At 37.9% G+C, this 27,425-nt stretch overlaps 1 protein-coding gene across 3 annotated transcripts in view; it reads left to right on the top strand.

Annotated features, from left to right (window-relative positions):
• The window catches only part of Dpck (Dephospho-CoA kinase), a 65,236-nt gene extending 53,827 nt beyond the window's left edge, over window positions 1-11,409 (top strand). For all 3 annotated transcript variants that reach the window (XM_089255959.1, XM_089255960.1, XM_089255958.1), the window contains one exon: window positions 9,122-11,409. In XM_089255959.1, the coding sequence (XP_089112085.1) occupies window positions 9,122-9,413 (292 nt within the window). In that variant the 3' untranslated portion in view covers window positions 9,414-11,409. The remainder of the gene's footprint in view (window positions 1-9,121) is intronic.
• Window positions 11,410-27,425: the final 16,016 nt, after the last annotated feature.

Here is a 27,425-nt window from a genome sequence, read left to right on the forward strand (position 1 = left end):
ATGTATTTAATGAAGCATAAATAATGCAGATTAATTAGCAATGATTTACGATATACAGGGTGATTATAACTAAGGTTCTGATTTCAAAACACTGTCAAAAAAGAACGATTGTCAGAATGACTTGAAAATTGACATGAATATTCCTGAAAAAATTCAATTTTATTTGATAAAGGGGAAAAAATACGTAAAAATGTAAAATTAATGACATCATCCAACATGGGGGAAATTTGCTTGCAGAATGGAAACGATGGCCAGTCATGGCAGAATGATACCTTAATTATAGCATTTCACGATTTCATAATTCATGGAAACATCACAAAAAACGAAGTAATTGAAAAAATAACTACAACTTACTTTAAGAAATGTTAAATATGTTGTCCACCGCGTGTTCTGGCTATGAGGTTGAAAGCACAAAAATTCTTGTTCAACAACAGAATCGGAGTATGTCATGGTTATAATGTGGATGTGCTTGCAATTCAGCTTCATTAAACCAAACGTGCCCCCTTTCCCCCGTTCATATTCCTGAGGAATGAGGAACTTCTAACATATAGGGAATGTGCTGGAGATTACAATTCACCAAAGTTTGGAATCTGACCACTGTTTATAACATTTTGAGGTACCCCCACAGCCAGAAGTTGCAAGGGTTAAGGTGCATCCTGTCAAAATGGGTCTTCAGCAGCTGCTTTGCTGGTATTGCAGTGTGCATCTTGATAGAAGTTCTATCCACACACTGATGCTGTGGAAGTGCCGAAATGAGTTATGGCTGAAGTTGGTTTTCTGTGGTTCCCAACTTCAAGGCGCGAATGCGAGCCGATCTCCCCGTTAAAAAGTCTCGCCACAGAGAGCAACAGGCCTGCAACGTTACAAATATTCATTCATTACACTTCACTCACAATTTGAAGTATAGATGGCAGCACTGAAATATCATACACTAACACTTTGTTCCAGACTCTGCCACGAAGCTGGGCTGGAAGAGATCTTGGCAACGGGATAAGTCCGGTGGCAGAGACCCTGGTGTTCATTCATTCATTGCTCGCCTAGTACAGCATCATCTACTTTCACATTTTGCACTTTTTTTTTTTTGCGAAATAAACTTCTATTGCTTCAGGAGTATCCATGCAAATTTTTAAGTCATTCTGATCAGTACTTATTGTATAGTTTTGGAATCAAAACTTAAATTATAATCGCCCTGTATATAGCTGATTATTTTTCATAAATATGTTACTACTATACAGTAGAACCTTGATTAACTAGGCTTAACAGTGCGTGTGTGAAAGTATAAAAATAACAACTATTGAATATTAAGACTGGGAGATATACAGTAGGAGATGTGCTGCTACTTATGGGAATGAAAATGTATGTGAGGTAATGTAACAACTAGTACACTAGTCTTTGTCCTTTAAGGACAGCTGGTGTCTTTATTGGATTATAGGACCACCTACCCCTAGCATGATGGTGTCACTACTGTAGCTGCTTCTTTGTGAAGGGAAAAAGAAACCCTGTGAGATAATACACCACTACATTTAGATGTGTGATGCAATCCTTATTCATGAATTTGCTAAAGATAGAGCATCAGAATGTAGCCAAAGGTTAGAAAATGTTGTAAGAATGAGAAATTTTGGCTTTTATATATAACTTTAAAATATATATATATATTTTGGCCACTTTTATGAGACTTCTTGAAAAAAACCACTTATAAAATCTTATGTCATTTAAAGATATACCATCAGAATGTACCCCAAGGATATAAAATGTGGTAAAAATGAAACATTTTGGCTAATAATGAACCAATATGATATTTTTCAAGGAAAAAAACCACTTTGTCAAACCAAGGTTTAAACCAAACAACCCTGCCTGGTTCTATTCAAGACTGTCGCAAAACATGGACCCTTGGGCAGAGTGTTGTTCTAGGGGTTCCGTACTTAGCTAGAAGTAACAGCTTATGGCAGGGGTCTTCAATTTTTCAGACATGATGGGTCAATTTAAACTTCCCATGAAGCCCACGGACCACCAAATCTTGTGATTTAGTGACATCTTAATAGAAGTGGTCAATAGGCCCCTTCTATTAAGTTGGTGTTGAACCCGGAGAAAAATATTTGAAGACTTTTATTTGTTCTGAAATTATTTTTTTATTAATTATCAATTTTGATTAATTCTGAAATTATTTTTTCACTTATTCTAAAAAAGTTTGATTAATTGCTGATTAAATTAATTAATTACAAGATTAATTTTAATCTGAAACACTTTAAATTATTCTTTAATTATTTATTGTGGTAATTTTGAAATTATTTTCCTTCTCAAAATATCTTGAAATTATTTCTCTTTCTTTACTATGCAATTATACTTTTGTTGATTGTGAAATGATTTCTATCAGGAATTATGAAATTATTTTTCTTATTGATTTTGCAAATTCTATAATTATTTCTTTCAGTAGTTCTGAATTTTTTGTGAATTCTGGAATTATTTCTTTCATTTATTCTAGAATTTATTTCATCAGAAATTATTACTTTTAATCAATTCCGAAACTGTTTCTTTCAGTTCTAGAATTACTCGTTTTTCAATGTTTTCTAATGACAACAATTTTCTGAAAATCATCAGCGGGTCACGACAAAAAGCTTTGAGGACCAAATCTGGCCATGCATTGAAGACCCCTGGCTTAAGCCTTCCATATTACGTATAGCCAAGACCCCCCTGTAATCCTGGGGTCTTCAATGCATGGCCAGATTTGGTCCTCAACGCTTTTCATCGTGGCCTGCCGATGTTTCCTCATGTTATTTCTCAAAATGTTATCAATTCAGTTATTTATTATTATCTATTGTTTTTTATTATTTCTTATTTTATTATTATGTATTTTTGTATCCTTTTATCAGTACTAAATTCAGTCAACTTAAATTTTATTTCTAAGCGACGGAAAAGACGTCGTTAAGCTTTTTGGAGAAGAAAAAAACACACTTTTTTTTATTTCAGAGAGTGTCTTCTTGCATAATCGTAATTTATAAAATTACGTTCAAAAAATTTCAAAATTTCTGTTCAAAATAATCTGATGGAAAAATACAGGGCTTGACGAATCCCAACCACTAGGTCACCATGGCAACTAAGAAATTGTCTTTGACGCCTAATATTTTTATGTACGATGACTGATAACTATATTGAAGTCTGAGGACAGTACAGAATTATTGGAAATTAGGTCGACTTGTCTGCCGGCATGAAAGGGGTCCTGAACAAGTCAGAATACACATGTTTGGACGGATTTCGTGGGGGAAAAAATCTTGGTGCCTATAATATTTTGTTGGCAAGTAAATTTTTTTTTTGGGATTTGTCAAGCTTTACTCATGTATATGTATACACTCATGTATTTGAGCGTATGTATAACATTAATAGGTCTATATATATTGTACGCAGTCTCATAGATGTGCGCAGAACCAAACTTTGTGGGAGAGACCGGGGTATCTCTCCCAGAAAAAATTTGAATCGCTAACCTTTTGAACCCCCTTTTGAAATTTGAATCGCTAAAATGAATTTAAAACAAACCGAAATGGAAAGAAAATGTGTATAAATGCTATATGCAACTTCTGTCTATATTTTAATTTATTAAAAAAATACTAATTAAATTTTTGATCATCTTGAGGCAGGCATCCATAGATTTACCATATTTTACTGAGGCAAAAATCTTTTTCCACAAAAGTAGGTTAAATTACCTGTCATCGCTGAAATCAAATACAGATTAAGGATAAAAAACAGGACATTCTAGTTCAAAAAGGGACGTATGGTCAATAGGAAATATATGTTATGACCCATACTGAGTAATGTCCCATAAACTTTGAGCAACACCAATCATTTTTGATGTTCGATGCCCCGGAAATCATAGTTTCCATTCTGTTGCATTGGTTGAGTTTTTGAAGACGTAACAGAGTGGACAAATTAGCCTAAATTATTTTTTTCATTATAAATTTTAATGATTTGTGAAAACTTTTATTATATTTTGAAGCATATCTCCATGTGCTATCACTAGATGCTGATATAGGTGAAAAAAAAATTAATTATTTATGATAATGATGTAACAGAGTGGACATCTGACAGAAAAATATGGTACTAAAGACATAATGTGAATATTGTCATTTTGCAAAAGTCAAATACAAAATTGCTGATCAAGCATTAAAAGTAAACCTTTCAATGAGCTCAAAAATGTTATCAGATTTACTCTGGCATAAAAATATATTTTCCAAATGACCGTAATAGAGTGGACATTTTAAAATGGGAAAAATTTTGGGACACGAACAAAAAAAACAGATTTTCATGAGAAAAAAAAAATTCTCACAATTTTATTGTGAGTTTTATTCATCTATGGCACATATATAAAATGTGATTCCAAGTTTTCTGAAAAAAAATTCCAGGTTTGCACCAAGTCTCTTTGTTTAACACTTTTTTTGAAGCTGGGACAGCCAGATTTTGACGTTTTGCTACAAACAATGATTTTTAAAAAAAATTATATACTATCTGAAACAAATTGAGAAACACGGCATTACAGAGAATTAAATGAAGAACTAGAAAAAATTGAAATTACCACCAGAGTGCTCTGAAATTTTGTAAAAAAAATTGCAAAGTTTCAGAAACAGTTTGTACACTTTTTTTGGGAATGACCCATATACAGTAAAATCTCTTTTGTGGACACCAACAGGACAAAGGAGTTTGTCCGTGAAAGAGGGGTAACCATTAGCCAATCCCGAGATCTCACGTGACATTAAAAATTAAAAACCCTTGTTGCACTAAGAGCAGTGTGTATTCACGTGAAATTCTACGATTGCTGATAAGATCAACCACAGCAGCCGAACCGTAGTATATAGTTAGCTTTACCCCTACATGTCTCTGCGATGAGTTGCTAAAATTCTTTTTGAAGCATAGTGCTTTTTATCGGTTTTATTATCATAGCAATCACAATTAAACGGTAGCCCCACTTCTTTGGAATGGCCATTGTCCAGCAGTCCAACCTACAGTAATTCAAAACAGATTGGGTTGTATACGAAAGGACCGGATAGTGGGGAAGAGGTGTCAACTCTCTCTTCGTAAAAAATATAATGGGGAAGAAAGAAAATGAAATTGTACTCTAGGAACACACACATACCCTTTCTTTTATTACTTATCCGTCATTGAGAACCCCAGAAATGCCACCGCAAAGTACTTCTCCAAAACTGGATAGACTTCGCTCCAGGCCAGTCTTCTACAAACCTTTTTATTCCACCAGCCTCCGAATTCGGTGGTGACCATATGGCAGAAAAAATAAAAAAAATTACAGTTCAGAAATTTTGCTTGTTGTTATAAACCCATGTTCCCACATGTACGATAATTATTGAAACATTATAATGTTTCTGATGATTCCCCACCCCTTACCCCCGTGAATTTTCTCTGTCCAATGACGAGCAGTTTTGAGATAGGTTAGAAAAGGCGATCATATTTTTATTTGCCTTTGCTTAAGATACATGCGTTTTCATAACCATGTGATATATATGTATATGTGATATATATGTGATATACATATTCGCCATCAGTGTTTATTATTGGTAATTATGGGAGGTTCTCACGCAGAGAAGAAAAGAGAAATAATTATAATTTTTTCTCAAAGAAATTGCATATCATCATTGATGAAGGGGACCAGATTTTGTACCTCATGTGAGTTGACTTTTATCTAAACAACTTTCTCTATTGTATTATTAACTTTGTAATAGTGTGTATTGTGTCTCATGCCCAGGGATACTGTCTCGTACCAATAATATCTTTTTATGAAGCCTCACTTCATGATACTCTGTATCCCGAGAAATCGCTCTTCCATGGTATTTTTTAAAAATCTTATTTGGAAATGCCCGTAGTCTAAGTAAACTGCCTCCCGATATAAGGGTAATCTCTCTACAGTAGTGGTTCTTAATTTCACTCTGAAAATTGGTACAGGGTGATTTTTTTTTTTTTTTTTCAATACAATTTGAGCATTTTTAAAATTGGAACCATTTCTTTACGACGAACACTTGATGTGATAAGGTCCAAGTTAGGACTTGAAGGACACCCTGTATATTGTTGTACAAGCTGGAGTCAATAAGTAAAGAACATTGAAACTGTTTCCAAATTTTGAAAAAGTTATATAAAACAGCAACTTTTTTTGGTTTAGTTTTTAAATTTATTGAAAAAATGAATAAATGTTAAGAGTAGATGAAAGAGGGAATTAAATTATAAGTAATAGAGTTTATAAAAATTAATTAATACAGATAGTTAATGTAATTGATTGAAGAAAGAATAACGAATAGAAAATTGATTATTCAAGGAGAAAATTCATATTGGAAAAAAAGGGTAAGGGCCACTACTCTACAACAATATATTTTCTTGGTCCGCAGAGAACAAAAAGATTAGATTTGCTGTACCAGTGGTTTCTAAATTATGTACCGTGGCATTCTATCCATTCAGTAATTCAATGGTATGATTTATTAAATTTCTTATGATAAACTGTACACCAGTATTCTTAAACCTTTTCATATCTCTTTACCGGTGAAAATGTGTGATAAATTTCGTAGACCAGAAAAAATGAGAGGAAAAGAGAATTTGCAGACCTGGTGTTGGTTAATGCAGAAATAAAAACCAATATTGACGAATCTAGAGTTTTTAATTAGTTGTGGCATTCGTTTTTCTATGTTGAAACAGAAAAGTTCATATACACTGTGACTGGGTGGCCAAAAAGGAAATGTGTAGTGTATCGCAGGCCTGACCATAAAAAACCTCAGAAACTTGCAACTAAAAAAGGAAATTTACTCTGTCGCTTGGGGACTGTGCCATTTTGTTATCCCAGTCCCTATAATTTTCAACGAAAAAGAATAAAATTCAGCACCCTTTCTGGTCCAATGCCCAAGGCACCAGACTTCCTGAACTGCCTTAGTTGCGACCATGTGTGTTACCGCATCTTCTTAAGTCCACCATGTATGTGCACTTGTTACCAATGAAAATACAATCTGTCTCTGCCAAACATTGCATACATAGAATCCAATCCGGACCCACAATATACATGCGAAAAATTAATATAATACGCAACAGATCTGCAATTAGATGCTTGGTCAACTTATTGCCTAGAATATATTATACTCTGGTAGACTCTTGCAATATTGATTCAGTGGCCAAAGAATGAATTCAGATCTCGACCAGTTCAGCACATCAAGTCACGAATGCGAGCCGATCTCCCCTTAAAAAAGTCTCTCCACAGAGAGCATCAGACCTACAAACGGTACAAATGTAATTCAATCATAACACATCACTCACTTCTCTTCTGAAATATAGATAGCAGCACTGAAAAATCAAACAACACTACATACGCACTCAGGTACACACACAGTTACACTTCCGGCGCAACTCACTAGGTAGTAAATCGCCCATAAATGGTGATAGACCTGATTTGTGCTCGGTTTGAAAAAAAAAAGTTCAGCACATCCGGGTGGAGCATTACAGGACATTCTACTTGAAAACGGGACATATGGTCTCTGGTGAATTATTGTATTCTATCCAAAGAAATTTATTATTATTATTATTATTTTGCAAAGCAAACACACTTCGAGCAACACCAATCATTTTTTTCACTTCCGGTGTCCCTGACTGTAGACCAATGTCAGGTTTCTTTAAGACACCGCTTTTTGTTGTTCCTACATCTTTGGAACTTCATTAATTCTTTACAAAATCTTTAAAAAAACTTGTTGATACTGAAATCTAAAGGCTGTAAAATTGACTTGCTAGTCCACTGGGTATCAAAGTCAGTGGCGTTTTGGATTTGTTTGATTTTGCTTTAACATCATCGGTCCTGTGGGCTTTGACAATAACAAAAATTACTCTATTGATTAGTAACACCATCTAAAGTAGTCCAATTACGTTGAGACCTTTGAGCTAGCCATGTAACTATAACTTGGTAAAGTGGGGATTGATATTTTCTCCTCAAAAACTGACCCATGTATAAGTTGATCCCCCCCCCCCCCGAATTAAGGAACAAATTTTTAAATTAAAAAACTCGGCTTTTATACACGAGTATATATAGTATTTAATGATATTACTCTTCAGTCTCATTACAGTTTTCATAGTTTTAATGTATTCCATCTACAGGGCTGCAACTAGGGTTTTTGCGATCCGGGGCAAACATTATTGGGCCGCCCCCAACAATTTTGAAATTTTATAACCCTGCTCATCAAGTCACTTTCATTCAGTGCCCAGAAGCTATGTCGTACCAAAGTCTGACTGTAGTTAGCTTAAATTTGTTTTTCAACTGATTTTTGTTGAGCCCGGGGACTATCAATCAATTAAAAAAGTTTTTCAGTTTATACTGATGTCTGTCAAATTTTGAGCCAGGAGAAATATAAAGATAATATGATTTTATAAACTACTTAATGTTGCTTAATGAAATGAGAGAGAAATGTCATCAAGTGTTTCTATAGTAACTCTTTTACTGTCAGTTTTTTTTCCTAGAAGTAGACTCATCCAAGTTTTGACTAGTCTTTTTTTCTGTTTTTTTACTCTTTTTCCCCCTCACCCTTCTATGCGACTTGGACTTATTTTTCAGGTTTCTGCCGGTGATGAGATCTTTCATTTTCTTCATCCCTCACATATCCAAAGAATACCCATACTCCCTATCTGGGCAGAGCCGTCTTAAGAGCATCATGGGCCCAAGGGCCAAGTTGATTTTCTGAGGCCCTACCTGGCAAATTTTCGAAAAACTCAACTACTTCTCATATTTTTGAGGCCCTATTCTCTCGAGGCCCCCGAGCCATGCCCGGGTGCGCCCATGCATTAAGACGCCACTGTATCTGGGCCGGCTTGAACTTTAAATGCTTTAGAATAGAGTAGAATGAACTAAATAATGTCTCCATAAAATTACACCTCAAAATTTTCTTCAAAATGCAAGTTTTTCAAGATGATGTAAGTAACTTTCAGGAGCAAATTAATTTCATAAGTCAAGGTATCAGTTGTTACTTAAATGGTACTTCCGAAAATCATATATTTGAAAAAACATAAAGCATTCACATCTGACAGTGAAGCAGTTAATATCATGATTTGCTTTCTTCTTGATTCACTTACAAAATGAAATTATTTCTTCTATTCATTGTAGCCTTCCATCTCAACAGCTTGAACGTTTGATGAAGAGAGACTCGTTATCAAAGAGCGATGCAGTTGCTCGAATTAATGCTCAAATGAAATTGGAAGACAAGTGCAAGTTAGCAAATTATATTGTTGATAACAGCAAGGATGAAAATTTTGCAAAAGCTCAAGTAGAATCTATAGTACTTGAATTAAGAAATAGCAAAGCATATTGGAAGATCAGGTTTTTAATTACTGGTTGTGGTTTAGTCTTTTTTGGACTTGTAACATTGTCATTTTATGGACTTTCGAAGCTTTTTTGATATTATGCTTTTATTTATTATTAGAAAGACAAGAAATAGCTGTTTTCTCCATCTTTAGAGAAAATATAGATATTATTCAGTATTTTTTGTCAAATACATATGCTACTGTGTTTGAAAAGTTTCAAAACTTTTTTTAATAAACAAATCACAGAAACACAGACATATATACAAATACAAACATACACATAGGTACAAACATTAAAACACATGAATACAAACACTTTGTGACCCCAAGGGACTTAAAAGTCCTTCCAGCAGGTCTAAAGGAGGGGGTTATAATCATATATGTTTCAGACAACAGCTTTTATAAAGATTAGACATGTTATATTGTATTTTTATTTATATATTTACGATTATGGTATAGGTTAAGTTGTTTGATTTCTCATTTTGAGAGTCATAATCACAGTTATATAATTAAATTATGTATTATAAATATCGGTTAGTACATTGCATGTAACACCATACATATACATGTATCTATCTATACTTATATTTATTTATTTATTTTTTATAATACAAAGCTACAGGTTTAAACCCAATTACAGCTTGCAGTAAAAATAAAAATTTGCACAGAATAGAAAAAACGACATGATAAAGTACACAAAAGACAAATAAAAAGTAACAAAAATTATGCAAAATACAAAAATTCTATACAAAGATATATACAACGCAATCACAGCAAAAATCTTCTAAAGTCGGTAACAGACGAATGAAAAATATCCAGATGTTGAGGAAGCGCATTATAAAATTCAGAAAATCTGTTTACAGCACAGTAATTACCAATATTAGTATTATATGATTTGATGGCAAATAAACAATTAGATCTTGTATTGTGACACTTAATATTGAAACAGATTTTATTAATAATGGGTATGCAATCAATTTGGTTAGTCAACAGTTTCTTGAAAAAAATAACGAGCAAGTACTCTCTGCGTTTTTGTAAGCTATTGACATTGAAACTGTTTCGTAGATGAGTGGCAGATAGAATATTGTTATAAGGACCATGTTTTTTGAAATATAAATACCTTAGAAAATTGTTTTGAATAATTTCAAGACTCATAATATGGCAAGCGTGAAATGGGTTCCAGATAATTGAACCATATTCAAGTTTAGATCTTATAAGCGTATTAAAAAGGGATATTAACGTATTACTATCCTTGAAATCTCTCGACATTCTTTTAAGCAAACCAAGTTTTTTATAACAACTCTATACATCCGTCCATCATTTTACAATTTCTTTCTATTTTCGTACACTGTGCACAAAACTATTTTTATATCTGATTATAGCGTATTTGTAAAAATCATTTCATAATCATTATTTTTAACAAAGTTAAATACTATATGATTTATGTTTTTTCTATTGCTAATTTGATTGTCAGTATAAAATAAGTTTAAAACTTTAGGGGGCTATGTAGGAAAAGCTCTTTTTATATAGTGTTTTATTAGGCTTCGGTACCTGATTTACTCTATTGTATCTACCGGTGGTTTTATTTCGATTTTTTGTTAAATATTTTTCATTTACTTGTGAAAATTTTATCATTCTATATGTGTAGTTTTGTCTTAGAGATATAGTGTGGCACTGTATTTGCGTACTATACGTTGTTATTTGAGATCTTATTCTATCATACATGCTATCTAATTTCCGGATATTGTCATAGTATGCTCCACCCCAAACACAAATTGCATAATTAATAATTGAATAAATCCATGCATAAAATAAGTCTTTCAAAAATTTTTCATCGATTAAGTTTTTCATATTATATATGATTATTGCATATTTTCTGAATTTTTTTGATTAAAATATCACAGTGTGAGTTCCATTTAAGGTCATATTGTATTGTTATACCCAGATAATTGTACTCATGAACTTTGCTATTGCCAAGAAATAGAAAATCACTATTATCTTGGCAGCGACAATGATTATGTATTTTTAGGTGCATGCTTTCATTGATATTCATGTTCCTTGTTTTCATATAAATGTATTTTGTCTTTTGAATGTCAAGTTTTAGTTAATATTTGTTAGGTCATCTTCTACTTTTTTTTTTTATTAAATCTAATGTATTTGTATCTTCTACGTAAAGCACTGTGTCATCAGCAAAGGTTATCAACTTTCCATTTAATTTCAGTTTGCATAAATCATTTATGTATATCAAAAATAGTATTGGGCCCAGTACAGATCCTTGAGGTACTCCTTTCTTCACTCTTTCGAAAAGAACTAATTTCTTTCTGAATCACAACTGCTTGTTGTCTTTTGTTATAGAATGACTCAAACCATTTAAGCATATTTCCTCTGACTCCTATTGAGAATAGTTAACTTGTTAATATTTCCAGATCAACGAAGTCAAATGCTCTTTTTATATCTAGGAACACAGTTATGGAATACATATTATTATTATTGAAGCCATTGTTTAGATAGTTACTTAGATCTAATATTGCCATTTCTGTGTTTTTATTTTTTTTGAAATCCATATTGATTGGGAGAGAAAAAGTTTTGTCTATTTAGGAAATTTAGAAGTCGTTTTTTAACACGTTTTTCAATTATTTTTGAAAAAACTGGAAGTATACTTATTGGTCTGTAATTTACCAGATCATTTCTATCTCCTGCTTTATATATAGGATGGACGAGAGAGTATTTTAATTATGATAAAAGATACGATTTAAAATAGAATGATCAATTAATTTTTTCAATGTGTTTAGGTGGTATTTTGAAATTATTTTCATCATTTTAGGGGTTAGTCCATCATAGCCACTTGCTTTATTTTCCTTTAGATCTCTTATTACTTGTTTCAGTTCTTCTTGATCTATTTCAGTACAATACATAGTGTTGGTTGAACTGGTTGATATATTATTTTGTTCCATACAGTACATGCAAAAACTATTTTGTTCATTGGTGTCTAAATTCCTAGTAATGAAGTCATTATTGAAGTTATTTGCCAAGTCCATAGGGTCCTGACATTCTGGCAGTGTCTTATGCCCAATGTTTTTGTTTGATATATTTTCATTAATGTATTTCCATTGTAGTCGTTTGTTTTTCCCCAGTTTTTTTAAAGTTATCTTTAATATACTCCTGCTTAATTTTTTTTATGTATTTTTTTAAATTTGTTTCATATTCTTTGTACTCTAATTTGTACGAGATTATAAGAGGATTTTTTTTGTATTTTCTATAGAGTTTTTCTTTATAATTTATTCTTTTTAAAATGTCTTCATTAATTCAGTTTTTTTTTATTCTTTTTGGTTTTTGCTTCACAGTGTCAGTCCATAAGTTTGAGTTCAGTGTTAAGATATTCATTAAGTGTTTATATTTGTTTTCGTCACTTTCATCTTCTATAATGTTCTCGAGATTCAGCGAGATTTCAGCTCGATAAAAGCTTCAAATTTTTTATAATTAATAGTTTTTATATGTTTACTTTCCTCACTAATACTGTTGGATTGTTTTTGCAAGAAGTCTATGAATCCCAATACTGGATAGTGATCAGTAATCTTGGTTTTGAAGACTGCAAATTCCTGTGCAGTGTTTTGTTTGAATCTATAAAAAACATGATCAATACAGGTCTGTGTAGTGTTTGTTTCTCTTGTGATTTTTTCATGTAACGAAAGTAATCCATTTGTTGCCAATATATCAAGATACTGAGATGTTGTATTATTCCTGATGTATTAGTCAATATTAATGTCTCCAACTATTAATAGATTGGTCTTTAATTTTTTTAGATATAGTTGTAGTTCTTCGTTAAATTGAGTAATGCTTTATGAATGAGACCGATATAACAATAAAATATATATATTATAATCTGGAAAGTTTATGTGTAAATCCTCAGCCGAATTTAAGTGTTCCTTTTTTTTGTATTGATATAATATCATTTCTTATATAGATTATTACACCTCGTGATCTATTGTATGTTCTACAATTGGTATATGAATAATATTCATTTATACCTTCATAATTTGTGATTTCATAATTAAATTTTTCATCATTTTCAATCCAAATTTCAGTTAAACATATCGCATCAATTGGTTTGTTTAGAGTTCTAAGGAATATTAAAAAATTGTCAAAATTATTTCGTAAGCTTTGAATGTTCAAAATTAGAAATGTCAATGATTTACTTTCTGCTTTGGGTGTACTGAGAAATTTTCTTACTTCATCAAGTTCCTCCAACGGATATGGGGTCTGTGTTGAGTTCTCAAAGTCTTCAATTTCTGTGGACATCAGCATTTGACTCAAGCTTTTGTAGTTGGTCTTCGGTAATTATTCTTATTATTTTAGAAGTTTCATTTTTCCAAAGGAACAATTTACCTTCCTTCACCCAAGCATACCTGTAATCAAGTCTGTCTTTTGTTTGTCTCATCATATAGAACAATTTTTTGTTTTCCGGTGAAAGGTATTCATTTACGTATATTCTATTATCCTGAAAGTTTGAATTCAGTTTATCAGCTGTGAGATTTTCACCTTTTGCTTTAGCTTTTTGTAGCCAAATATTTTTTTATCTTTCTCTTTGAAATCTTACTATTATAGGTTTTGGTCTGTATTTGTTTCTAGTTGGGACTCTATGTGCTACTTCTGTTTCAGTTGTTTCTTGAATCTCCAGTTGTGTTCGTACTGCTTCTATTATTTCAGAAATATTCTTATTTTTCGTCTCTGGGATCCCACTAATTTCTATATTATTTATTCTATTTCGTGTTTCCAAGTCATTTATTCTACATTTCAGTTCTGTCACCTCCTGTTTCAGATTTGTTTTCAAGTTTTATTTCTTCATTTTCCTTGTGTACTTGTTCCACTAGCAGCTTCATATTTTCTATCTTTCCTCCAAATTCCTCCATTTGTTTAGAATTAAATTCTATTGCCTTTACAACCTCTCGAATTATCTCTGTTGCTAGGGAATTTTGTTGTTGAATCACATTATTTATGGCAGCCTCAAAGATATTTTTCATTTCCTGTTTCACTCTTCTAACGATTTTTTCCATCCCTACTAACGTGATATCTTCGTCAGTTGGTTCTATAGATTCTTGATCCTTTTGTTGTTTCTGGTTACATTGTCTGCAGACGTATTCACTTTTTTTTTTCTTCGACATTTTTCGGAAAGCTGATTCCGTTGTTCCATCACACACCGGATGTATAAGCTCTTCACACTGTGTACAGTGAAAGAATTCAGTTTCATCAATGACTACACCTTTGTATACACCACACACTTTGTTCATATTTGTAACTTGTATTAAACACGATAAATTTGTTGCAGGTGAGGAAATAACTCTTTAGTGCAAATAATTTTATATAGATGGCGGCACTTTCATCGTATGGTCGTTTCACTGTTTTCATATCGTATGTCGTAATGCGATGAATTACATTTTATTTTTTAAGGATATCTATTCCTCAATTGACATTATTAACTTAAAAATCCTCACTCCATAGGTTTAGCTCACCTGATATTATGAAAAGTCTCTATGTAGTTGAAAATAACATAAAAATTATTCATACGTGTTTAAATAGTAATGTGTCTTATATATTAAATAATAATGAGTGCACACAGATTATACCTTTTTATGACATGTTTCCTCCAGAAGTAACTACCCTGTGTAACTATGCATATTTGCTAGGGTCCATACAAAGATGAAAAGTGTGATTGTATGCAAATTTTGCCATTACCTCCGTTCTCTCTCTGTTGCTGCACTTTGTACTCAAAAAGTTGCTTCTTAACCCTTTATATCCTGACGGTACTTTAAAATACCGCTTCAATCAAATGCTTATATCTTTGTGATGTGACCACTTTTACTGACGGTATCTACAAGGACCATCTATATTAACCAACAGGGAAGTGTAAGAACAAACTATGGCTTAACTGAATGGTTTGGAATTGAAAAAGAGGTTCGACCGGGATGCATCCTTTCCCCAAACTTATTTATTCTCTATGGAGAATATATAATGAGAGCATCAGATTTAGAGGAATTAGAAGCAGGTGTTAAAATTGGAAGAAGAGTGATCAACGACCTTAGATATTCTGATGACACAACTCTGATGGTAGAATCTGAAGAGAACCTGAAGAACTATCCAGAGTAAAAACAGGAAGTGAGAAGCTTGGACTCTCTGCCTAAATACAAAGATCATGACTAGAACAGATATTCAGTTTTCAACTAAATGGCGAAAGTTTTGAGATTGTGGACATATTTGATTTCTTAGGATCAAGAATTGTAAAAGAGGGAATTTGCACAGAAGAAATAAAAAGACGAGTAGTTCTGGGTAAAACAACCATGAGAAAGCTCAATATAATGATGAAAGACAAGGATGTATCAATGAAAAAAAAAAAATAGAATTATAAACGCGTTGGTCTTTCCTGTCTTTATGTATGGATGTGAGCTGGACACTACGGAAAGCAGATAAGAAAATTGATTGCTTCGAACTTTGGTAATGGAGGAGCATAGGCGGAGATACGGGGGGGGGGGGGAACACAGCAGCTCAGTAAGTGCGGACGCGTTGTTTTTATTGTTACGAACTATCGACGATAGATGGCGCGATCCGTTCGATGGCTCTCCAAATGTCGAAATCAGACGATACCGGTTTCGGTCTAAGCGCAGTGACATGCGATTGACAGAGAACTGGCGGGGCGTGTAGAGAAAAATCTAGACCGCCCCTCCATACGGTAGCGTCGCCGACTAGGAAACTGTGAAATAGAATTTTGTGGAATGTTTTTCTCGAAGTTTCTATCCGGGTTATAAATACCGTGGCGCTCACAAGATGGCAGACTGAGAGAGGCTAGACAGGCTAAAAGAGACTCGAATAGACAGACTCTATTGCTGAAGTCAGTTGCGTTTAAACTTTGCGAGAAAGTTGTTAGCTCTCTGATTAGCTTGTAAATACGTGTAAATTGCTGTTCGGGAAATAAATCTGTGTTTGTCCGTCGAACCGCTTCTTGTTTAGCAACATCGAAGTCTTGTGAAAAATTATCCGGAACAATTTGGTGTCAGAAGTGGGATAATTCAAGACTTGCATGAAGACCAGGAAGATGGACATGGACGAGATGCGACAGCGGATACTGAATCAAGTGATGTCTGTGATGGGCCAGATGAAAACGCATCGAAGAGAATGCCCAGTCAACGAGCAGAGCCATGAGAGATCTCAACACATCCATTGCTACCGTAAATAACAGGATAGAGGCTACGAGCGCTGCCATGAAAGATGTCACCCCCTCCATTGCTGCCGTGAATAACAGGATAGAGGCTACGAGCGCTGCCATGAAAGATGATGTCACCACCTCCATTGCCGCTATCAACACCTCTATCGCTGAAGTCAAGGAGAATGTCACCAACTCAGTCGCTGAAGTAAAGCAAGTAATCGCCTCCGCCCTTGCCGGTGTGAAGGAAGACATCGCCGCCGTTGAAATTAGAGTGGACGGGATGATCGACGCCGTAAAAAAAGAACTCACCCAGGAAATGAACTCTGTCACGAATCGAGTGATTGCGGTCGACGAGAAGCTCTCGAAGAAGATACAAGAGCTAGAAAAGAGAATTCAAGAGCCTACATTCTCCACGGACGCGCACCAGGTCCTACTACTACTACTAAACCACACATGTACCTCGTTCATATTCCTCTGCGGAACCTCTAACGAATTGGTACATGCGGGAATGTGTGTGTACGTGTAGCGAAACCTGACGTAAAGTTTGTTTCTGTGTAATGCTTGTTATGTGTAGTCCTGCCATCTGCCACCAGTTTTCTAAATACGAGTGAAGTGTAATGATTGAATAATTAATCGTTGTAGGCCTGTTGCTCTCTGTGGCGAGACTTTTTAATGGGGAGATCGGCTCGCATTTGCGCCTTGAAGTTGGGAACCACAGGAAACCAACTTCAGCCGACCACCACTATGGCGACGGTGGGGTTCGAACCCGGATCCTCGCGATGCGAGTCCGTCATTATGACCACTCGACCACCACAGCGGCCGCACCAGGTCCTGCCAGCCATAGCTGATGTCAATCGGCCGAACATCGTGGTCGATCTTCAGGACCCAGTTCGAGATAATCGCCTCAGCGAACGGATGGGACTGTGTACTGAAGGCCTTTCACCTAGCCGCCTCTCTCCGAGGTGAAGCTGCCGAAGTTCTTCAGACGCTCGTCGCCGAGGACCGATCCAGCTATGAAGCTCTTACGAACGCCCTCGACCTTAGGTTCGGAGAAAATTACCTCAAGGATATCCACAGGCTGCAACTGAAGACCCGGCAGCAGAAAGCGGGAGAGACATTGCAAGAACTGGCCATGGACATTGAGAGACTCTCGCAGCTGGCATATCCCGATTGCCCGCCGGACATCAGGGACGGATTGACGCTACAAGCCTTCGTCGATTCTGTCAAGGACCCCGAGGCGCTGCGTCTGGGCGAGTACAAGGACGTGAAAAATGCCCTCGTCTACGCCATGAAGTTCGAAGCAGCCCATCAAGCTTCGAGACGAGAGCGACGAGTTGTCTGTGGCGGAGGACGCTACGGCAGACATCATCAGAGAGTTAAGGAACTTCTGAAGAGTGCAAGGAACGACCGAGAAAATCGGAGAGACAAGCCCTTGGTCTGCTGGAGGTGCCATGAGGAGGGCCACTTGCGAAGATCATGATCGATGACAGTTCCCAAGAGAGGGGACACCTCCAGGAGCTCCGAGCCGTTAAACTGAAACGCGGCCATCTCGCGGGGCGGAGATCGCTGCAAGGAGGAGATGCCCCATCAAGTGTCTATCATATCTCGCAGCTGAGTGGCGGAGACCATGGAATGTACGTGGAAGGTGACATTGACGGATTTCCTTGCCGGATGGTCATCGACACCGGAGCCAATGTGGGCATCGTCCGAACCGATGTGGCCCAAAAATTCCGACAACGACTCCTATACGGGGCACCTTCACTGACGTTACAGACCGTTACCGGGAACAAATGACAGTGCATGGGAAGATGGAAGCATCGGTGAAATTCGCTGCGGTCCCCTATCGTCACACCGTCTTCGTGGCTGACATTCAAGACCCATGCATTATCGGATTGGACTTTCTCAGGAAATATGGGATCTCCCTTGACTTGAAGAATAACCAGCTGCACACGCCAAAAGAGCATGTCGCCCTCTTTGGGTACGACAACGAAGAGATCCGTCCCCGGAAAATATTGGCTGTTCGGGACTTCACGATTCCACCAAGAGTGGAAAGCATCATCCATGGCACAGGCGGGATAGCCAGGGACTTTCAGCTCGGACTAGTGGACTTCCCAAGCGAAAGCAAGAATTCCTGCTGATTGCTGCTGCTCTGGTGAATTCATCGAAGGACGTCGTCCCTGTCAGACTAGTCAATATTAGCGACAAGCCGAAGGAGATTCGGAAGGGCGAAGAGATCGCTAAAAGTGTGTCCCCGTCACGTGTGTGGTTCGGGACTCGTCGGGAAATCAACCAGAGGACTCCGGAAGTTTGTTCAAGAACCTGACAGAAGACGCCCAACTGGATCCGGACAAGAGAAGACGCGCAAAGTCGACCATCGAAAAATTCCGAGATGTCTTCTCCACGTCATCAGCTGATGTTGGCCGAACCAGCTTAATACAGCATCACATCGACACCGGGGACTATTCACCAATTAAACAACATCCTAGAAGGCTTCCTTTTGCCAAGCAAGAAGAAGTTGTTGACTTGCATTTCTTGTAGCAATTTACCAACATAATCGAGCCTTCAACGAGTCCATGGGCGTCGCCGATCGTACTAGTGAGAAAGAAGGGCGGGTCCACGCGATTCTGCGTCGACTATAGAAGATTGAACGATGTCACCAGGAAAGACAGTTATCCACTGCCAAGGATCAACGACACTCTTGACACTTTCCGGACATCAGTGATTCTCTACCCTGGACCTGAAGAGTGGATATTGGCAAGTGGAAATACACCCGGAGGATTGAGAAAAGACGGCTTTCACGACCGGGCAAGGACTGTGGCAGTTCAAGGTGATGCCGTTCGGCCTGTGCAACGCCCCAGCCACTTTTGAACGACTGATGGAGCCCGTTTTACATGGTCTGTCGTACGAATCGTGTCTCGTGTACTTAGACGACATAATCATTAGACGAAATAAATCATAATGGGGAAGACATTCTCGGAACATCTAGAGAATTTGAGCAAAGTACTCCAGAAGCTGAGAGATGCCAAGTTGAAACTGAGCTCGACAAAGTGCCGTCTGTTTAGGCACGAAGTCACCTACTTGGGTCACATCTCCCGAGAAGGAATAAGGACAGATCCTGATAAGACCAATGCCGTAGAAGACTGGAAGCGAGCAGAGAATGTGCACGAGCTTCGGAGCTTCCTGGGACTTTGCACGTATTACCGAAAATTCCTCCAAGGTTTCTCTAAGTTAGCGAGACCCCTGCACCGTCTCACTGAAGCGAAGCAAAAATTCTGGTGGACTGACGAATGCGAAAGGGCTTTCACATCTCTAAAACAAGCCCTAACATCGGCTCCAATATTGGCGTTCCCACGCGCGGAGAGAGAATTTATCCTCGACACGGACGCAAGTAACAACGGGATCGGAACTGTTCTATCGCAAGAAGTGGACGGCAAAGAACACGTCTTTGCCTACTTCAGCAAGAGCTTGTCCAAGCCTGAAAGAAATTATTGCGTCACAAGGAAAGAGCTGCTCGCAATCATCAAGGCCGTCGAGCATTTCCATCACTATCTCTACGGTTGAAAATTTCTCCTTCGCACGGATCACGCCTCCTTGAGCTGGCTGTTGAACTTCAAGAACCCCGAGGGTCAAGTCCCTCGATGGATACAACGGTTGCAGGAATACGATATGGAAATCCAGCATCGTAAAGGAGCCTCACACGGAAATGCCGACGCTCTATCGAGAAGACCGTGTCCACAAAACTGTCACCATTGCCTTAAGGCAGAGAAGTATGAACCGGTGAAACCTCTAGTGAGACAGATAACATCACAAGTCTCAAGTGACGATTCGTGAAGCGATGAGAACACCCGAAAGGCCCAACTAGAAGATCCCGACATACGACCAGACCTGAAAGAATCCACCGGGAGTAAACCAACGTGGCAAAACGTCGCCTCTTCTAGTCCGACGACCAAGAGATACTGGGCGCTATGGGACTCTCTGGAGATGAGAGATGGCGTGCTGTACCGCAAATGGGAGTCGGAGGACGGGAAATGTTCAGATGGCAACTCATCCTACCCTTGTAAAGAAGCCCGTGTGAAAGAAGTTTTGAAAGAGTTGCACGGAAGCCCGACCGGTGGACATTTTGGCATCACCAAGACGCTCCAGAAGGTCCGTGAACGGTTCTATTGGGACAAGTCCAGGACAGATGTAGAAAATGGTGCAAGAACTGCGACGAAAAAGGACCTCCGAAGCGCACCAGAGCCCGCCTCCAACGTTGGTGCGCCGTTCGAGAGAATCGCCCTGGACATCCTCGGACCGTTACCCAGAACCCACAACGGCCACGTACATACAGGTGACCATGGACTATTTTACCAAGTGGCCGGAAGCATATCCCGTTCCTGATCAAGAAGTAGTAACGCTGGCTGAAGTTCTGGTGCGAAATTGGGTTTCTCGATTCGGAGTCCCCATGCTGATCCATTCCGACCAGAGAAGAAACTTCACTTCAGCGGTTTTCAGCGGCATGTGCAAGCTTCCAGGAATGGAGAAGACGCAGACAACTTCGCTCCACCCGGAATCCGATGGGATGGTCGAGAGATTCAACAGAACCATCCTGAATCATCTCTCGCTCTTCGTGTCGAAGAACCAACAGGATTGGAACGTAAAGTTACCGCTTTTCTTGCTGGCCTACCGAACTGCCGTCCACGAGAGCACTGGATTTTCACCAGCACAGATGCTGATGCGACGAGATCTTCGGCTGCCTGCTGACCTGCTGTTTGGGCGACCGCCAGATACTTCTCTTCCACCAGAAGAATACGTCCAGGAACTCCAGGAGCGCCTCGAGGTCATGCATCGAATCGCCAGAGACAGGGTCAACATCGGCTCCGAAAAGATGAAGAACAGCTACGATGCGAGGGCCACGTCTCATGACTTCAAGGAAGTGGACCTCGTCTGGCTCTGGAATCCGAAGCGCCGGAAAGGACTGTGCCCGAAACTTCAGACGTCATGGGAAGGACCCTACAGAGTCGTGAAGAGACTGAACGACGTCGTAGCTCGCATCCAGAAGACGCCATCCTCGAAGTGCAAGGTGGTCCACTTCAACAGACTGGACTCTTACCGCAGGGACAACCCGCCGATTTAAGGACTGAATTGTCGGGACGAACAATTCTAAGAGAGGGGCAATGTTACGAACTATCGACGATAGATGTCGCGATCCGTTCGATGGCTCTCAAAATGTCGAAATCAGACGATACCGGTTTCGGTCTAAGCGCAGCGACATGCGATTGGCAGAGAACTGGCGGGGCGTGTAGAGAAAAATCTAGACCGCTCCTCCATACGGTAGCGTCGCCGACTAGGAAACTGTGAAATAGAAATTTTGTGGAATGTTTTTCTCGAAGTTTCTATCCGGGTTATAAATACCGTGGCGCTCACAAGATGGCAGACTGAGAGAGGCTAGACAGGCTAAAAGAGACTCGAATAGACAGACTCTATTGCTGAAGTCAGTTGCGTTTAAACTTTGCGAGAAAGTTGTTAGCTCTCTGATTAGCTTGTAAATACGTGTAAATTGCTGTTCTGGAAATAAATCTGTGTTTGTCCGTCGAACCGCTTCTTGTTTTGCAACATCGAAGTCCTGTGAAAAATTATCCAGAACATTCCCCCCCCCCCCTGTTTCTTTGCTCTTAGTGCTTTGTTTGAAAAAACGATTTTGTAGTGCTTTAAGTGTTTGGTTTATTTTATGAATAAAATAAACCATTTACAGCTTTTTTTAGCTGTTAGGGATAGAAAAATATAAAACTCCTGTTTCTGGGAAAAGGAAAATATTCTCTGCAAGGGATGGAAGACAATCGAGTGTCCACAAGCGAGCTGCAACAGATGAGGAGACACGATTGACTCTGCTTTCCAAGTTTGAGGGCGATTTCAACCTTCGTGAGGGGATTCGTTATCTAATCAAAATGCAATCTACGATTTTGGATTTGAGCACTGACCTCGAGAATGTGAGAGAATGGTTAAAAAACGTCTATAAAGCTTTAGCGGCAAATGAGGATCGTTCGTTTGGAATGCTTGGAGGTCCGGTCTCCCCCTCCCAAAAAAAATGTGAGAAAATGACCAAAAAAAGGAGAAATATGGTCAAATCTATTGTTCTATCACTTTGGTTCCCGAAATTTCTGGCTAGGTGGCCGATGTACTATCATGGAACATCAGTTGAAAATCCAAACAAATAAAATGAACGAATTAGAGGATAGATCATGGCGGAATAATTTGATATTTGCGGGAGTCCCTGAGGAGCCTGATGAAGACTGGTCCATGACTGAAAAAATAGTGTTGCAGTTCTGTAAGCAGAAATTAGATGTCTCAAATTTAGAGATCGAAGGGTGTCACCGTATAGGTCGAAATCGTGTTGGACAGTCTCGCTTGATTGTTTGTAAATTTTTCACAAGGACTGTGAACGAGTTCTTAAAAAGCGCAAGCAAGTTGAAAGGTACTAAATTTTTCATTAATAGAGACTATTCCTACTGTACCCGCGCTGTGAGAAAAAAGCTCATTGAGTGTGGTAAAAAAAGTTGCTGCCGAGAGAAAAAACCTCTTTCAAAGTGCAGCATGATACTCTTGTAAAAGGTAGTGACAGTTTTCGCTATGACCAGGAATCTCTCTGACAGTGTGATAGAGATCTCAGATGGAGAACACATCTCTTGCAACTAGGGTATTTGCGGGACCTCGTGCAACGTTTATCTTGCATTTCCGTCATTAAATTAAATCCATTGTGATCATTGAATGGATGACAACAATGAAAGGAATTTGCTTTCGTTAAAAAATAAATATTTATTCTGTTAACTATTAGAATTTAACACAACTTTTTTTTACAAGAAATTATTATAGTTAGCTTTTTTTCTGAAAAAATTGTATTGAAACAGTAAAAGAACCCTCTCACCGCTTTGTCCATAAATTCATTTCCTTGTCCACATCATCCACAAACCAGTCCAACATGTCACAATTAAGAGTTGGTCTTTTTTTACACCACGATCGGAGAGAACCCCGGAGCCGAGTTCACATGGGTTTGTGTCCTGAAGTGTCCTTCGAAACCACTGGAGGACGACAGCAGGAGGCGGACGTTGAGAATGGCCCAGAGGCAGCCGGTCTGGCTACCGATCAATCCACACAACTGACGAGTCCATGACGACTTTTGAACATCACATTAGAACCGTTGACGAGACGAGAGAGGTGCCGAAGCTCACTTTTCTAGAATTAATATTTTGTTTTATTTGAGGGACCACTTGGTGTATGCCTCAGCAGGGCGAGACGCCTTAGAATAAGTAACTGTTTCGAAGACACAGGACTTAGTCGGAAGTGAGCATCTCTGTGCATCTGGTATTTATACGAGAGCGTTCCCACAATGCCTCATGACGGAAACAAGGACGAGGGTGTGGTACTGAATCTGTATCTGATTTACATACACTAGTAGTATAAAAAGTAGAGTTGACAAACAGGATGAGGAGCCACACCTTATCAGTGACCTTTGAACCCTAGCTCCTCAGTTTCCATCCTTAAACCCTCTTATCGGTGACCTTTGAACCCTAGCTCCTCAGTTTCCATCCCTAAACCCTCTAATCGGTGACCTTTAAACCATAGCTCCTCAGCTTCCATCCCCTAAACCCTCTTATCGGTGACCGTTGACCCCTAGCTCCTCAGTTTTTATCCCTAGCTCTTCAGCTTTCATCCGTGGCTCCTCAGTTTCCATCAGTTAATCCTTACCCTAGCTCCTCAGTTTCCATCAGTTAATCCTCACCCTAGCTCCTCAGTTTCCATCAGTTAATCCTCACCCTAGCTCCTCAGTTTCCATCCCTAAACCCTCTTATTGGTGACGGTGACCTTTAACCCCCTAGCTACTCAGTTTTCATCCCTTAATCCTCACCTTAGCTCCTCAGCTTCCATCCCTAAACCCTCTTATCGGTGACCTTTGACCCCTAGTTCCTCAGTTTCCATCTCTAGCTCTTCAGCTTTCATCCGTGGCTCCTCAGTTTCCATCCCTAAACTCTCATCGGTGACCTTTGACCCCTAGCTCCTCAGTTTCCATCCTTAAACGCTCTTATCGGTGACCTTTGAACCCTAGCTCCTCAGTTTAAATCCCTAGTTCCTCTCACTCTCGGCATTCATTATCTCAGTTGTCTAGATGTGTCCGAGGGAGGGAACATGGTTTTTTTAAAGATAACCTCTTATCGCGAACTTTAACAAACTTCAGCTCCCGTGGTGGTCCCATTTTATCAACTGGTATTTTTAACAGCGTCGATTGTATTAAATTTTTTATGACGCTTCACATTTCTGTACGCGATATCTCCTTATTCTCTCCAGTTCTCGTGTTTCTTTTATTCGTGTTTCCAGTCCTCAACAGTCCAATGTCGGTGTTGTCCGGCCCATGCGAGGCGTAAAGCTTTGTGTCGTGCAGTCATCAAGGATACACGAGTGGGCCTTCGGCTGTGAAAGCCCATATCGATGATGTTTCGTTGAATGGTTCGCACGCTGACACTTGTTGATGGCACAGCATTGAAATCTGTAGCAATTTGCGGAAGGGTTGCACATCTGTCACGTTTAATGATTCTCGTCAGTCGTCGTTGGTCCCGTTCTTGCATGATCTTTTTCCGGCCGCAGCGATGTCGTAGATTTAATTTTTTTACCGGATTCCCGATATTCACGGTACACTCGTGAAATGGTCGTACGTGAAAATCCAAATTTCATCGCTACCTCGGAGATGCTATGTCCCATCTCTCGTGCGCCGACTATAACACCACGTTCAAACTCACTTAAATCTCGATAACCTACCATTGTAGCAGCAGTAACCGATCTAACAACTGTGCCCGACACTTTTTGTGTTACATAGGCGTTGCCGACCGCTGCGCCGTACTCTGATTGGTTCCATATCTCTTTATTTGCATACGCATGCCTGTTCCAGTTTTTTTGGCTCTTCAGTTTATGTTTAGTTGAATAATCAAAGAGAAGAAAAATATTGTTCTAGATGAAAACTTAACATTCAATGTTAGCATATTGGTTGTAGAAAAATCGGGGGCAATTTTGTATTGAAAATTATAATAAGCGCGATTGGATAAATCAGAGAGAGAGCAAAAACTTATTAATGAAATATTGGTCATCGAGACATACATTTACAATCATTCCAACATTATACTATGAAATTAAATGATAACCTATTCAACCGAGAACTTTTTTTCCCATTCATTACTCAAATTTTAAAATAAATAATTATAGCATTGATTATAATGATATCGTTTTTTTTCCGCTATCACTCAGGAATTCTGCTTTGGAATTGTTAATTTACAACCGAAATATTTTTTCGACTGGAATTCAATTTCATAGAATGATGGACGAGTTATCGTAGAAATATCAATGCGGTGACACTCGATAATAATTTTCGACATTTGAAAACTTTATTTCTGATTTTATTTGATATCTTGAGTGATCGGAATAAAATACATATTTCGGTTGTAAATTAACAATTCCAAAGCAGAAGTTCTGAGTGATAGCGGAAAAAAAACGATATCATTATAATCAATGCTATAATTATTTTTGACAGAACTTGGAAATTATTTATTGTAAAATTTAAGTAATGAATGGGAAAAAAAGTTCTCGGTTGAATAGGTTATCATTTAATTTCATAGTATAATGTTGGAACGATTGTAAATGTATGTCTCGATGACCAATATTTCATTAATAAGTTTTTGCTCTCTCTCTCTGATTTATCCAATCGCTGATTATGCCACATTTCAACGGAAATATAAATATTATCCTTGCTGATTAACCCCATAACGTATATTATAATTTTCAGTTCAAAAGTATCAATGAGCTTCACTACACCGTTTTTGTTCTTATTCTTTTTTCAAATACAAATACAACGCCACAACAGGCAAAATGCCCAACGAGCTGTTGACCAAAACAATAGTTTGACCACTATGATATAAAATGTTAGCCTTTCATTCGAAACTCATTTTTTTTCTTCTCATTAACCGTTTAAGGCCGAACTATGAACAAAGTCACTTATTGTTTTGAAATTTGAGGTCTTTTTGCATGCCTATACATAGAAGTTTGAAATTTGAAGAAAAACAATTTTTTTCTTTGTTTTATGGCTCTTGGGGAGAGGTGAAAGCGGAAACTCTGGTATCGCCTATATTCTCACAATTATTTATTTCTGGAGTACAGTTATCACACGAAATTTTCTATTTTCTACTACAAATTCGAATTCGCAACACATACTGGATTTTTTAACATAAAAATGAGTGCAGAAATTTTTCTTTTATAATGTCCGTGATAAAAGAAGAAAAACACATATATTTGATGGACCTGTTTGTCACATTGGTAGCATTTATACATAGTATTTTTGGGAAACCGCACACTGTCCGTGCGTCGTAGACACAATATAATGGCCATCAGATGACCTGACATCCTTTTTTTTGTTGACAACGTGGACCTGGATGAATAATTAACCCCCCCCCTCCGATCGAAGAAGGTTCATTGTCACTTCTCTTCGGAATTCCAAATGCGAAATAAGATCTGCTTCTCGCAACTCTGAATGAATTATCCAACGTGCTATAATGGTCATATGGCAAATCTTTTCGAATGGAATCCAGAGCTGAGGTTTTGATCGGATTCTAGAAAGAATTTTTTTTGAATCCTATGCAATAGTTTTTTTTTTCGGTTTGCTCAAAACTGTCTTGTTTTTTCCTGAAACTTGAGTGTTGCACTTACGTTTTGCTGCCCTACATCTTTTGAAGAACACGTTTCAGGAGTTTTCTTACAACCCATCCCCGTTGTTGCAAAATTACCTAGCATTTCACATACGTCAGTTGGAGCTGTTGATACTAGATCATTTTCAACAATATCATCTACATCCATGATGTTCATTTTCATTAGCACGTAATTGGAATGAATT

This window comes from Pholcus phalangioides, unplaced genomic scaffold (genome assembly GCF_987345545.1).
Source record: "Pholcus phalangioides strain wild (caught in Gottingen) unplaced genomic scaffold, Ppha-v1.0 ptg000004l_1, whole genome shotgun sequence".
NCBI lineage: Eukaryota > Metazoa > Arthropoda > Arachnida > Araneae > Pholcidae > Pholcus > Pholcus phalangioides.